Source organism: Pseudophryne corroboree, chromosome 4, assembly GCF_028390025.1.
Source record: "Pseudophryne corroboree isolate aPseCor3 chromosome 4, aPseCor3.hap2, whole genome shotgun sequence".
Taxonomy (NCBI): domain Eukaryota; kingdom Metazoa; phylum Chordata; class Amphibia; order Anura; family Myobatrachidae; genus Pseudophryne; species Pseudophryne corroboree.
Window position 1 is genome coordinate 810,740,597 of NC_086447.1, and position 15,059 is coordinate 810,755,655.

The 15,059-nt window shown below is 48.3% G+C and overlaps 1 protein-coding gene across 2 annotated transcripts in view; it reads right to left on the reverse strand.

Moving 5' to 3' along the window:
* The window catches only part of SLC1A4 (solute carrier family 1 member 4), a 125,364-nt gene that overhangs the window by 77,594 nt on the left and 32,711 nt on the right, over window positions 1–15,059 (reverse strand). For both annotated transcript variants that reach the window (XM_063918428.1, XM_063918427.1), the window contains exon 3: window positions 4,208–4,270. In XM_063918428.1, the coding sequence (XP_063774498.1) occupies window positions 4,208–4,270 (63 nt within the window). The remainder of the gene's footprint in view (window positions 1–4,207; window positions 4,271–15,059) is intronic.

Consider the following 15,059-nt stretch of genomic DNA (forward strand, 5'->3'; position numbering starts at 1 on the left):
TTACTGCTAGGTCCGGATTGGCAGAATGATGTACCGAATCCCAAGGCCTATTCGCAGTAAGCAACAAGAAAATACAAAGTCACACAGTACTAGCTAACTCTCTGGAACTGACTAACAAACAAAGATTCAGCAGCATTTGCCTAGCCTGAGAGGATGGTTTATATAGCAGATGCTGTCCACGCCCCACTCAGACCTCACAGACTGTGAGCACAAAAACCAGCGCCGGATTCCCTGCCGTGCACAGAGCCTGTAACCACTACACAGTAAAAACCCCGACCGGAGTATCAGCTGCGCTCAGGTTACTTCGCTAACACTTGCCTCCCGGTTGCCATGGCGACGTGGCAGCACAGAGCAGGAGATCCTAACACCGACACAATCGCCGGTCTGAGTAGTGTACCAGAATGTGCACGCTATCTGCAGGATCCCTGAGAATAGCTGTTACGTCAGGGCTACCTTTTGGGCAAACGTGACACCCTAGGGGAAGATTCCCATCGTATCCTGGCCCTAGTGGGGAAAGGATACTCCCTGAGAATTCTTTGTGGGAAACTGCAGTCACTTGTCTGGAGATTCCCGCCCTTTTTCATCATGAGAGGAGGGAAATTTACCTCAGCTTTCTTCCCCTTAAACATGTGTACCCTTGTGTCAGGGACAGATGAGTCATCAGTGATATGCAAATCATCTTTTACTACAATAATCATATATTGAATACTTTTCTGCCATTTTGGCTGTAACTTTGCATTATCGTAGTCGACACTGGAGTCAGACTCCGTGTCGATATCAGTGTCTATTATTTTGGATAGCGAGCATTGAGAGACTCTGAAGGTCTCTGCGACATAGGGACAGACATGGGTAGATTTCCTGTCTGTTCTCTAATCTTTTGTGCAATAAATTCACCGTAGCACTTAATTACACATATCCAAACAGGTGTCGGCGTTGTCGACGGAGACACCCTCTCACACACATATTTGCTCCATCTCCTCCTTAGGGGAGCCTTTTACCTCAGACATGTCGACACACGCGTACCGACACACCACACACTCAGGGAATGCGCATCTGAAGACAATTCCCCCATAAGGCCCTTTGGAGAGACAGAGAGAGAGTATGCCAGCACACACCCCAGCGCTATTAACCCAGGAATAACACAGTAACTTAATGTTAACCCAGTAGCTGCTGTTTATATTGATTTTTGTGCCTAATTATGTGCCCCCCCCCCCTCTCTTTTTACCCTCTTCTACCGTGTAACTGCAGGGGAGAGGCTGGGGAGCTTCCTCTCAGCGGTGCTGTGGAGAAAAAACATGGCGCTGGTGAGTGCTGAGGAAGAAGCCCCGCCCCCTCGACGGCGGGATTCTGTCCCGCTTTCATGTACAATATTTGGCGGGGGCTCATACATATATACAGTGCCCAACTGTATATATGCAAACCTTTGCCAAAGAGGTCTCTAATTGCTGCCCAGGGCGCCCCCCCTGCGCCCTGCACCCTTACAGTGACCGGAGTATGTGGGTGTAGTGTGGGAGCAATGGCGCACAGCTGCAGTGCTGTGCGCTACCTCAGTGAAGACTGGAGTCTTCTGCCGCCGATTTCGAAGTCTTCTTGCTTCTTTCACCCGGCTTCTGTCTTCCGGCTCTGCGAGGGGGACGGCGGCGCGGCTCCGGGATCGGACGACAAAGGGTGAGATCCTGTGTACGATCCCTCTGGAGCTAATGGTGTCCAGTAGCCTAAGAAGCAGGACCTATCTGCAGAGAGTAGGGCTGCTTCTCTCCCCTCAGTCCCACGATGCAGGGAGTCTGTTGCCAGCAGAGCTCCCTGAAAATAAAAAAACCTAACAAAATACTTTCTTATAGCAAGCTCAGGAGAGCTCACTAAACAGCACCCAGCTCGTCCGGGCACAGATTCAAACTGAGGTCTGGAGGAGGGACATAGAGGGAGAAGCCAGAGCACACCAGAATCTAAATTCTTTCTTAAAGTGCCCATGTCTCCTGCGGAGCCCGTATATTCCCCATGGTCCTTACGGAGTCCCCAGCATCCACTAGGACGTTAGAGAAATACAGATGATGGAATCCTGACCGTTGACATCCCCAACATAAGTATGCTGGGGTCTCCTAAATGGTTAGGCTGTGGCGAGAGGGGGTTATGGTTAGGGGTATCCAGACTCTAGGTCGACACCAATTAGGTTGACACCCATAAGGTCGACACCCACTGGTCGACAGTGGCTAGGTCAACACTAGAAATAGGTGGACACTGCCATTAGGCATGTTTACACTGGAAAAGAGGAGATTAAGAGGGGACATTATCAACATTTACAAATATATAAGGGGACATTATACAGATCTTGCGCAGGACCTGTTTTTGGTTAGATCAACACAGAGAACTATTGGACACTTGCTTAGGTTAGAGGAGAGGAGATTCCGCACAATACGGCGTAAAGGCTCTTTTACGGTAAGGACGATACGTGTTTGGAATTCCCTGCCTGAAAGAGTTGTAATGGCAGACTCAGTCAACACCTTTAAGAATGGGTTAAATAAATTCCTAATGGATAAGGATATCCAGGGTTACGGGGCATAGTCACGCACTACGGTTATTATAAAAAAAGAGGGGTAAAACGTAACGGCAGTCAGCAACTTCAGCCAAAATTTTATACAAAATAATCGTGCATAGGAGACCACAAATAGGTTGAACTCGATGGACAATTGTCTTTTTTCAACCTTAGATACTATGTTACTATGTTACATTATGTCGACATGAACAAGGTTGACATAATGAAAGGTCGACATGAGTTTTTCACATTTTTGGGGGGACTTTTTCATACTTTACGATCCACATGGACTACAATTAGGAACGGTAACGTGCGCAGCGAGCCATGCAAGGGAACAGGGTGCACTATTTGGGGTTTTCTAGTCACTCGACGGAGAAAACGACGCCAAAAAAACATAAAAACCTCATGTCGACCTTTTTTCATGTCGACCTAATTCTAGTGTCGACCTAGCCACTGTCGACAAATGGGTGACGACCTAATGGTTGTCAACCTAATTGGTGTCGACCTTGAGTCCCATACCCACGGTTAGGCAGCCCCGAGGAGGGTTAGGGTTAGGCTGTGGGGAAGGGACGGTTAGGTTTAGGCTGCGGAGTGGGAGGGTTAAGGTTAGGCTGCGGGGAAGTGGGGGGGGGGGGGGGGGTTGGGTTAGTATGTGGGGAAAGGAGGGTTAGGGGGAAAGGTGGGAGGGTAAACATACTTACCCTACCCCTGATGGGCTTCTGTGCATTGGGATGCCAGTGTCGGTCATAGGGCAGCCGGCATCCCATCCACTGGTATTTCGTATGTTTTCTGATTTAGGAGAACCACTGACCCTTAAAGTAAATGATTGCGGTTTAACACCTTCTGTCTGTAGAAAGTTTGCACCAAATGCATCCCATCAAGAGTATAGGACAAAACTGGAAGACCACCAGCAGTGATCTGTCTGTCCTCTGCGGACCAAACATTGTCCATCCCTTAGCACAGAGGATAATTTAGGGTTGCCATAATATCCCTTTAAAAACTATGAGAAATGCAGACTTGAAGTCAGCAAGCCACAATACCTGTACAATTCATATGTGTCCCTTATTAAAGGGATGATCTGACAGCCCTAAGTCAGTGATTCTCAAACTCGGTCCACAAGGCATCCTAACATTCCAGGTTTTCAAGATATTCATTCTCAGGTGGCTTAAATAGTACCTCAGTCAGTGTGATTATACCATCTGTGTACAAGCATCGATCGTTTTAAAACCTGGACAGTTAGGGTGCCTTGGGGACCAAGTTTAGGAACCATTGTTAGGGTGAACAGATCATCCCTTTAATAAGGGCCACATATGAATTGCACAGATTCTGTGTCCGACTGATATCCCTATAAATTACCATTCTCAATTCCTTTATTTTTTTTTAAATAACCTCGATCCACAAAATGAAATCATGTTTATACACTCAACAGTAAGTATACCGGGGAGCCTACCCTGTATTCCCATGCCGCATTCCACCCGTCAGCATCTGCTTCCATAAACCTATGGGAATATAGGTGTACTTGCATATAATGGGACCAAAGCTTGGTTTGCACCATGCCTCGGTCACATATTTCATTCAAATGACTAAACAGGTATTTCATATTCTTGGTTTATTTGTTATATTTAAAAAATATTTGATATTTTCATACAATTTACTAGTCCTGTATTAGCTCACCCGTTCAGTGATGATGGTTCCATTGGTTGTGTTCCTTGTGTAGGTTATATACTCTGTAACATGCTGGAAAATAAAGGAACAGTACACATTAGGATAACACCAGATAGGTAGTTAAGCATTAAAATAAAAGTTAGTAGCATCATAACAATAGTCTATACTAATACTATAGATGTAAAATGCAATAATGTTTATGCCGGGTAGTTACTGTATATTAAAATAACTTTTCTCTTTTAAAAATACTTGTCACCTTGAAATTGTGGGGTATCCTTTTTTTTGGGTGGGGGGTGGGGGGGGGGGATTGGACAGGTATTCAGTAGAATGCACCCAACTCACTCGGAACCTGGGACCCATTTGTGCGTAAATATTCTCCCATAGTGAGAGTTGTATACATCTCGCATCTGCATGTATATTATGTTGTCCTGTTTGTTACAAGTCACCATCATAAGTCAGTACAAGCATAGGCCTATATCAGAGGTTACATCCCTAAAAAAGGGGTGTAGTATGTTATGTCGGCGGCCAGCATACCGGCGCCGGAATCCCGACCGCCGGCATACCGACAGCTGGCCGTGCGCAAATGAGCCCCTTGTGGGCACAGTGGCACGCGTACGCTATCTATTCTCCCTCCAAGGGGATCGTGGACCCCCAAGAGGGAGAAAAGCTATCAGTATGCCGGCGGTCAGGATTCCGGCGCCGGTATGCTGGTCATCGGGAGCCCGGCCGCCCTGAAGACCACCCTTAAAAAAGACATATACAATACGTTTATTGTCATTATCAAACAAATTTGACAACGAAATTCAGTTTGTACAACACACCAAGACAATGGTAAAAGCTAGGACACAGGTATAAAAAAGAGCACACAGTAGTACACATATAAGAGATAACACATTATTCTCAATGAGTGTTTATCATGTGCACGGCAGTTGGGAAGAAGCTATTCCATAGATGATTTCTGCGTGCTTTCATTGCGTAAAGCGGCTAAACCCAACCAAACCTTAGGAACGATCGGGAAAACTGTCGTTTGATTGCCACTTTTCACACATTTCATCTCTCCACCCCAGGCGGGTGCGAGCTGAAATGTAGATGATGGCAATCGATCATACGCGAACGGAGATACATTATAATATCTCCATTCGGCACCAGCTAGTGCAGGGGTGGGGAACCTCAGCCCCGAGGGCTGTATAAGGCCCTCAAAGCCACTTGATCCAGGCTCACCTAAACGAGAGATGCCAAGCTCCCGCTGAGATTTTACCACCAGCGGGCGCCCGGCTCCTCAGCAGCAGCCGGAGGCAGGAGATCACTCCTGAGCTCCAGCTTCTGCCTCAGACAGTGTACATGTGTGGCTGTGCGGCGCTATGGGAGAGACGCCATGACATCTCCCATAGTTTCGAGGAGAGGGAGGGCAGAGCGAATATACCTGGGAAGCAGTGCGATTATACCTGGGAAGCAGTGCAATTATATCTGGGAAACAGAGCAATTAATTATGCCTGGGAAGCAGAGCGAATATACCTGGGAAGCAGAGGGATTATACTTGGAAAGCAGAGGGATTATACCTGGGAAGCATAGGGATTATACCAGGGAAGCAGCTGGATTATACCTGGGAAGCAGTGTGATTATACCTGGGAAGCAGTGTGATTATACCTGGGAAGCAGTGCAATTAACCTGGATAGCAGCATCATTATATCTGGGAAGCAGTGCGATTATACCTGGGAAGCAGTGCAATTATACCTGGGAAACAGAGCGATTATATCTGGGAAACAGAGCGATTATATCTGGGAAACAGAGCGATTATATCTGGGAAACAGAGCGATTATATCTGGGAAACAGAGCGATTATGCCTGGGAAGCAGGTTGATTATTCCTGGGGAGCAGAGTGATTATAGTGTTTAATTTAAGACAGGGGTGTCCAAACTTTTTGCAAAGAGGGACAGATTTGGTGAGGTGAAAATGTGTGGGGGCCGACCAGTGCTGCCAGATACACAAATGCCCCCAGTGCCAGATATACATTATATGCCCCCCACAGTGCTGCCAGATACACAAATTACCCCACAGTGCTGTCAGATACACATTATACAGTATGCCCCCAGCAGTGCTGCCAGATACACAAATACCCCCAGTGCCAGGTACACATTATATTCCCCCAGCAGTGCTGCCAGATACACAATATATACCCCCACAGTGCTGCCAGATACACAAATACCCCAAGTGGCAGGTACACATTATATGCCCCCAGCAGTGCTGCCAGATATACATTATATACCCCCACAGTGCTGCCAGATACACATTATATGCCGCCAGCAGTGCTGCCAGATACACATTATATACCCCCACAGTGCTGCCAGATACACATTATATGCCCCCAGCAGTGCTGCCAGATACACATTATACAGGTTGAGTATCCCTTATCCAAAATAACACATTTTTGGTTACCCTACTGAGATAATGACACATATATATTATATTTCTCTTACGTCCTAGAGGATGCAGGGGGCCACATTAGTACCATGGGGTATAGACGGGTCCCTTGGGAGCCATGGACACTTTAAGAGTTTAATAGTGTGGACTGGCTCCTCCCTCTATGCCCCTCCTACCAGACTCAGTTTAGAAAATGTGCCCGGAGGAGCCGGTCACAGCTAGGGGAGCTCCTAGGAGTTTTTCTAGTTTTATTGTTTTTTAAAAGAGTTAAGTGCAGGGAGGCTGCTGGCAACAACCCCTCTGCTTCACGGGACTTGGGGGGGGGGGGGGGGAGTAGGCACCAACCCTAGAGGTTAATGGTTCTCTATCTCCGCTGTCAGGACACTGAGCTCCTGAGGGTGATGAGCGCAAGCCCCCGAGGCGACCGCTCACTCCCGCAGCATGGCCGCCACCCCCTAACAGAGGCAGAAGATGGAGTGGTGAGTATGTCGCCGGTGCCCCGGTAAGCGGGTCACCGGCGGGAATGGCGGCACAAGGGTAGGAGCGCAGCTCTGACAGGCTGCGCTCGGAGTGCTCAGCTGTACTGATGTGTGGCGCTGTGAGGGGTGCCCTGGGCCAGCGCAACATACCCTACACTGGTCACAGATGCTAACGGGCTAATCCCACTGTTAGCAGCTAAATCACCTCAGACCAGTATAATCATGAGAAGTGGGAAGACGCGCCATTACAGGGGGCGGGGCTTCTTCGTCAGAGTGGATCCAGCACTCACCAGCGCCATTTTCTCCCTGCAGATCACACTGAAGAGACGCTGACAGGGAGCGCTGCCCTCCACATAACTCCAGCATACCGCTGCGGTACCAGGGTGTTATAGACAGGGGGGGAGAGTGTAAACTTCACTGTTTAATCTATTACGGTTATTCAGTCAGCGCCGGCTGTTTACTGTACAAACTGCCTACTGGGGTGCTGTGTGGCTGGCTCCTTATACTCTGTGTCTCTCTGAAGGTACTCTGGGGAAACTGTGTTTGACATTTCCCTGTGTGTGTGTGTGTGTGTGTGTGTGTGTGTGTTTGTATAGCTCACATAACCATGTCTAGGGACTCTGTATCTTGTGCTGCAGAGTATGGATCTTCTCCTTAAGAGTCTATCCCATGTACTCAGGACTGTAATATACTGTCTCAACCTTCTGAATCCAAACCCCCATGGGTGGATTCTATTAGGGGAATGATATCCCAGATTTCATCTCGTATAGGTCATAATGAGACACAGGTTTTAAAAAAATCTGTTGAGGTCTTGTCGTATTCTGCTCCCACTACCTCTTGAACAACCCTATTGTTTGCCCTAAGAAGCGTGCTCTTGCCCAGATAATGCAAGCTGACACGGATACCGAATCTGATACAGAGGACGGTGATGGGGATATATGTGTGTGTGTGTGTGTGTGTGTGTGGGGGGGGGGGGGGGGGTGATGAATCCCTTGCAAGGGGGTTGCAGCTCATGATTGAGGCTATTAGGGAAGTTTTACACATTACTGATACGGTACCTGAGCAGGTAGAGGAGGCTTACTTTACTGACACTAAGAAATCCTCCCTTACTTTACCTGCGTCTAAGGAATTAAACGCATTGTTTGAAAAATTCTGGGAAAACCCAGAGAAAAAATTCCAGATCCCAAAAAGGGTTCTCATTGCTTTTCCTTTTCCTGAGGAGGACAGGAAAAAGTGGGAAATCCCGCCTATAGTAGACACTTCTGTGTCTAGGTTGTCAAAAAAAGTGGTTTTACCTGTCCCTGGGTCCACCGCTTTAAACGGCCGGCTGACCGTAAGATTGAGACTACACTCAAGTCATTATATACAGCTACTGGCGTATTGTTAAGACCCACTATTGCTTGTGCGTGGATTTCTAAAGCCATAGTAATGTGGTCAGGCACATTTCTAGAGGACTTAGATTCTATGGATAGAAGTGACATTGAATTGTTTTTACGTCACATACAGGACTCTGCAGGTTTCATGGTGGAGGCCATGATGGACCTTGGCCATCTTAATGCGAGGGCTTCTACCATGGCTGCCTCGGCACGCAGGGGACTCTAGCTGCGCCAATGGTCTGCGGATGTGGAATCCAAGAAGAGTGTGGAGAATCTGCCCTTCACAGGTCAGGCTCTGTTTGGGAGCGCGTTAGATGCGTGGATCTCCACAGCGACTGCGGGTAAGTCAACATATCTTCCCTCAGCTACACCGGCTACTAGGAAATCTTATCCTACATCTACAATGCAGTCCTTTCGGGCCGCGAAAGTTAAAAAGTCCAAGCTCCTTTCCACTTTCTTTAGAGGCGTTCGGGGGAAATCCAGAAAACCTGCACTTACAGGTTCCCAGAAACAGAAACCCAGTTCTGCATCCTCAAAATCCTTGGCATGACGGTGGATATCCCAGCCTGTAGACCGGGCAGGTGGGAGCAAGATTAAGGAATTTCAGTCATGTCTGGGCGTCCTCAGGCCTAGACCCCTGGGTACAAGATATTGTTACCCAGGGGTACAGACTGGAGTTTCAAGATCTCCCACCTCACAGGTTCTTCAAATCAGGCTTACCAGCTTTGCTGACAGAAAGTGCTATCCTACAGGAAGCCATTCAAAAATTGCTAAAGTCAAATGTCATTGTTCCAGTTCCACCTCACCTAGAAAACAAAGGTTATTACTCAAACCTGTTTGTGGTACCGAAACAGGATTGTTCGGTCAAGCCAATATTGAACCTAAAGTAACTGAACCCTTATTTGAGGGAATTCAAGTTCAAGATGGAGTCTCTGAGAGCGGTGATCTCAGGTCTGGAGGAGGGGGAAATTCTAATATCCCTGGATATCAAGGATGCGTACCTTCACGTTCTGATCTGGCCGCCTAACCAGTCTTATCTAAGATTTGCGCTGCTGGACTGTCACTATCAGTCCCAGGCATTGCTGTTTGGCCTCTCCACGGCACCGAGGGTGTTCACCAAGGTCATGGCGGAGGTGAGGTTACTCCTCTGCAAGCAGGGTGTGAACATAATTCCTTATCTGGATGATCTGCTGATAAAAGCGTCTTCCAAGGAGACGCTGTTGCACAGCATTGCTCTCTCAACTCGACCACCTCAGGATCATGGATGGATTCAGAATCTTCCAAAGTCGCATCTGGTGCTGACAAGGAGACTTTCCTTCCTGGGGATGATCCTCGACATGGAAGTACAGAGGGTGTTTCTGCCAGAGGAGAAAGCCTTGGTGATACAAACAATGGTCCGGGATGTCCTGAAGCCTACCCGGGTATCGGTTCATCAGTGCATTCACCTTCTGAGGAAGATGGTTGCCTCCTACGAGGCTCTATAGTGCTGAAGACTTCATGCACGGTCTTTCCAACTGGATCTACTGGACAAATGGTCGGGATCTCATCTTCACATTCACCAGAGGATTCGTCTGTCACCAAAAAGGCAGAATCTCGCTCCTCTGGTGGCTGCAAACCTCTCACCTACTAGAGGGCCGCAGGTTCGGGATTCAGAATTGGATCCTCCTAACCACGGATGCGAGTCTCAGAGGTTGGGGAGCAGTCACCCAAGGGGAAAACTTCCAAGGAAGATGGTCAAGTCTGGATTCCATCCTTCCAATAAACATTCTGTAACTAAGGGCCATATACTACGGTCTTCTACAAGCGGCACATCTTCTACAAGATCAGGCCATTCAGGTTCAGTCGGAAAAAGTAACGACCGTGGCCTACATAAACCGACAAGGCGGAACGAAGATCAGAGTAGCAATGTCAGAGGTAACCAAAATCATCCTCTGGGCGGAAAGGCACGCGGTGGTGCTGTCAGCAATCTTCATTCCGGGTGTGGACAACTGGGAAGCGGACTTCCTCAGCAGACACGATCTCCATCCAGGAGAGTGGGGCCTCCACCCAGAAGTGTTCGCAGAGGTGACAAGTCTTTGGGGCGTACCTCAAATAGACATGATGGCCTCCCACCTCAACAAGAAGGTTCAGAGGTACTGTTCCAGGTCGAGAGAACCACAGGCAGTGGCGGTGGATGCCCTGGTAACTCCATGGGTGTTCCAGTCAGCGTATGGGTTCCCTTCCACTTCCACTCGTCCCAAGGATTCTCAAAATCATCAAAAGAACAAGAGTTAAGGCAATTCTCATTGCTCCGGACTGGCCAAGAAGGGCTTGGTACACAGATCTTCTGGAGTTACTGTTGGAAGAGCCGAGGCCTCTTCCTCTTCAGGAGGACCTTCTGCAACAGGGGCCGTTCACTTATCAAGACTTACCACAGCTACGTTTGACAGCATGGAGGTTTAACGCCAGATCTTAGCTCGGAAAGGCATTCCCAGCAAAGTTATTCCTACCCTGATACAGGCTAGGAAAGGAGTAACGTCAAAACATTACCATCGAATTTGGAAAAAATATGTGTCTTGGTGTGAAACGAAGAAGTTTCCTACGGTGGAGTTTCAATTAGGACGGTTTCTCCTCTTTCTGCAAGCAGCCGCTTGGGCTCCATAAAAGTCCAGATTTCGGCCTTGTCCATTTTCTACCAGAAATAATTGGCTGCTCTCCCTGATGTTTAGACTTTCTTGAAAGGGGTTCTGCACATCCAACCACCCTTTGTGACTTCTACGGCACCTTGGGATCTTAATGTAGTGCTGCAGTTCCTGCAATCAGATTGGTTCGAGCCTTTACAGGAGGTTGAGGTCAAGTTTCTTACTTGGAAGGCGGTCACACTGTTGGCATTGGCATCTGCTAGATGTGTGTCAAAATTGGGGGCATTGTCCTGCAAGAGCCCCTACTTGATTATCCATGAAGATAGAGCTGAGCTCAGAACGCGTCAGCAGTTTCTTGCAAAGGTTGTGTCGGCTTTTCATATCAACCAACCTATTGTGGTGCCAGTGGCTACTGACTCCTCAATCCCTTCAAAATCCTTGGATGTTGTAAGGGCTTTGAAGATTTATGTGAAGAGAACTTCTCGTCACAGAAAGTCGGACGCTCTGTTTGTCCTGTATGATCCCAACAAGGTAGGGTGTCCTGCTTCTAAGCAGACAATTTCTCGCTGGATCAGGTGTACTATCCAGTACGCTTATTCTACGGCAGGATTGCCGTGTCCAAAATCTGTTAAGGCCCACTCTACTTGTAAAGTGGGTTCTTCCTGGGCGGCTGCCCGGGGTGTCTCGGCTTTACAGCTTTGCCAAGCGGCTACTTGGTCAGGATCGAATATGTTTGCTAAGTTCTACAAATTCGATACTTTGGCCTCTGAGGACCTAAAGTTTGGTCAATCGGTTCTGCAGGAGACTCCGCACACTCTCCCTCCCGTTCTGGGAGCTTTGGTACATCCCCATGGTACTAATGTGGACCCCAGCATCCTCTAGGATGTAAGAGAAAATAGGATTTTAATTATCTACCGATAAATCCTTTTCTCGTAGTCCGTAGAGGATGCTGGGCGCACGCCCAGCGCTTCGTTTTCCTGAATTTGTTACTTAGTTAAGTACTGCATTGTTACTTGGTTAAGTACTGCATTGTTACTTGGTTAAGTACTTTGGTTCAGCCGTTGCTGACTTGTTTCAAGCTAGTTAGCTTGGTTTTCTGTTATGTGTCAGTTGGTGTGAATCTCACCACTATCTGTGTATTTCCTTCTCTCGAAGTATGTCCGTCTCCTCGGGCACAGTGTCTAGACTGAGTCTGGTAGGAGGGGCATAAAGGGAGGAGCCAGCCCACACTATTAAACTCTTAAAGTGCCCATGGCTCCCAAGGGACCCCGTCTATACCCCATGGTACTAAAGTGGACCCCAGCATCCTGGACTACGAGAAAAGGATTTACCGGTAGGTAATTAAAATCCTATTTATATATCTATATAATATCTCTATATATACACATAATATATAATATATATGTCATTATCTCAGTAGAGGACCAAAAATATGAGATTTTGAATTTTGGATAAGGGATACTCAACCTGTATGCCCCCAGCAGTCCTGCCAGATACACATTATGGGGGGCGTTCTGACCCAACCGTGCGCTGCAGTTTTTCACAGCGTACCGATCGGGTCAGAACTGCGCATGCGCTGGCACCGCAGTGCGCCGGCGCATGGCCGCCCGTCGCTGCGCTACGATCGCCTTTGCTCGATTGACAGGCAGAGGCGGTCGATGGGCGGGAGGGGGTGAAACAGCGGCATTTGGCCGCCGTTTCGTGGGCGCGGCCCGGCCAACGCAGGGGGGGGGGAATGAAGGATGGTGCAGGCCCCACCTGGGTGTCACCCTTCCCGGGGAAAACCAGTATTACCCCTTTCACACCGCCGGATCCCACCCGGGAATTGGAAACGGGTCCTTCCCGGGTGGAGGCCGGCATTTGACACTGCTGCTGGCTTCCCCGACCCTGCAATATGCCAGGCGGGTTGGCATAGCAGTGAGGACGGAGCCGGCAGTGGGGGCAGAGGTGGTGCTGGGAGATGAAATCATCTCCGCACCGCCTCTCCCTGTTACGCTGCCATTGACCCGGTATTCAACCCAGGTATAACACTGCTTTATTCCCGGGTTGAATTACTGGGTCAGGCGACCCGGGATTTCCGACATGGCTCTTTCACACCGCACGCTGACCTGTGTCGACCCGGCAATATGCCGGGTCGATACCGGGTTATTTGTGTGGTGTGTAAGTGGTATAAATATGAAAGATCCCTGAATTTACTATAACACCAATATCTACTGAGGTCCCTCCATAGGTTTCTACAGGACTGCAAAGCTGTCAGATTTACCAAGCTCTGGAATGTGAAGCATAGTGATGCAAACAGTGATTTCCATCTAGACCACACCCTCTTTTTATACAGCAACGGATGTCCCCGACCCTGGAGTCACTGCTACGTGTATTTTTTTAGGGAACATCTGAGAGTATTGGGCCTATTAGGAAATAACACTTATTGCTGTGTTTTAGGCTCCTATTTTTCAAATAAAATATGCTAAATATTTCATGGAAATAACCGTTTTTGGGGGATACCCGCAAATATCTGGTGGTGTAACTACTGTGGGTGGGTGCAAGAGATGGAGCTGCTATGGGGCCTGGACTGTTTCAAGGGCTGGCCACTCCCTCTGCACCCAGTCACACATGGATTGGTGACACCAGCGCAGCCCGGGACACGCAGGAGCCTTAGCATGGAGGGGGTCCAGCCCGCTTTCCTCATCCAGTGCGGAGAACAATCCGCCGGGCAGGTGAGGCGTGGAGATGGGACAGGACGCCGGGAGTGGGAGATGGTGGGTAAGAAGAGGCAGGGACTGACAGGGGTGAAGAGGATGGAGGAGCTGTTAGGAGGAGGTGGCCGGGTGAGAGGAGCAAGGTGAAGACTGGGCCGGGTGGGGTAGTGATGGGAAGCATCGGGACAGCCCACGGAAATATTAGTAAATATTAACATCGTTCTGCTTCAACAAAAACGGTCCAACATACAGAATGTTTCCTTTGCTGGCCTAGTGCTGGGAAATCTGGGGTAAATGTATGATCCTCAATTATAGGGGAGAAGCGGTATCAGCACACGTTATGTGCGCTATACTACTTTCCCCCCATGCATTACTCTGGCGGTGTGTACATGTACCGATATGCCAGGCAATGTATGAACGGCCAGTTGTACTGACCATTCTGATACCTGCAGCAATCGATTTTGACAGCTGCAGGTGTCATTACCCATTCACCACAACGGCTCCAGGCAATAGTGGCAAGATCGCACATGCGCACTGGAGCCGGCCGGGGGGAGAGATACACATTGCAAACGCACTAGGCTGATGCGCTGTGAGGGCTGACAGGGATCACAGGAGGGGGGAGATTTCACTCCAATTTATAAACACATGAATGTATGCCCCAAGTGTGGCTATTATTATGTAGTATAGAATCACCTGAGCAGAGGCACACTGACATAGTGGGTGGATTATCTATTCCCTCCAACTGTACCTTTTTGGCAGGTACAATACCTTTTTTTATGGTCTGTACCGATTTTTGGCTCTCTTAACTTCCATTTAAAGTATAGGAAAAGCCCTTACCCGTGGCCACGTCCCTTTTTCAAATTTGTAACGATTTTTATGTGTAAAATGTTGGAGGGTATGTTTATCATGTATTTGCAAATGTGTGGTGGGCCAATGAACTGATCATGACTCTGAGCACCTTCCATTCCGAGTATTACTTATTGGTCTGAAACCTGTTATGTTGTTCTAGTGAGGATGTAGAGGGGTCTGGTGCGTGCCTGGATCTGGAATCTCGGATTGAGCTCTGAGCACCATTTTTAATGTGAAGCCCTTAAAAGCTTTTGTGTGTACTCAGTAAATACAGAAGCTGCAGCATGGTGCGCCAAATATTTGTTATACCCTTCTAGAATCAATTAAAGCAGAGCAGCCGGTGACAGGAGATCTGTGGGAAGGTGGTTAAACAAGACAAAACCCATTATAAATATTTCAAGTCAACAAGACCATGTTCTC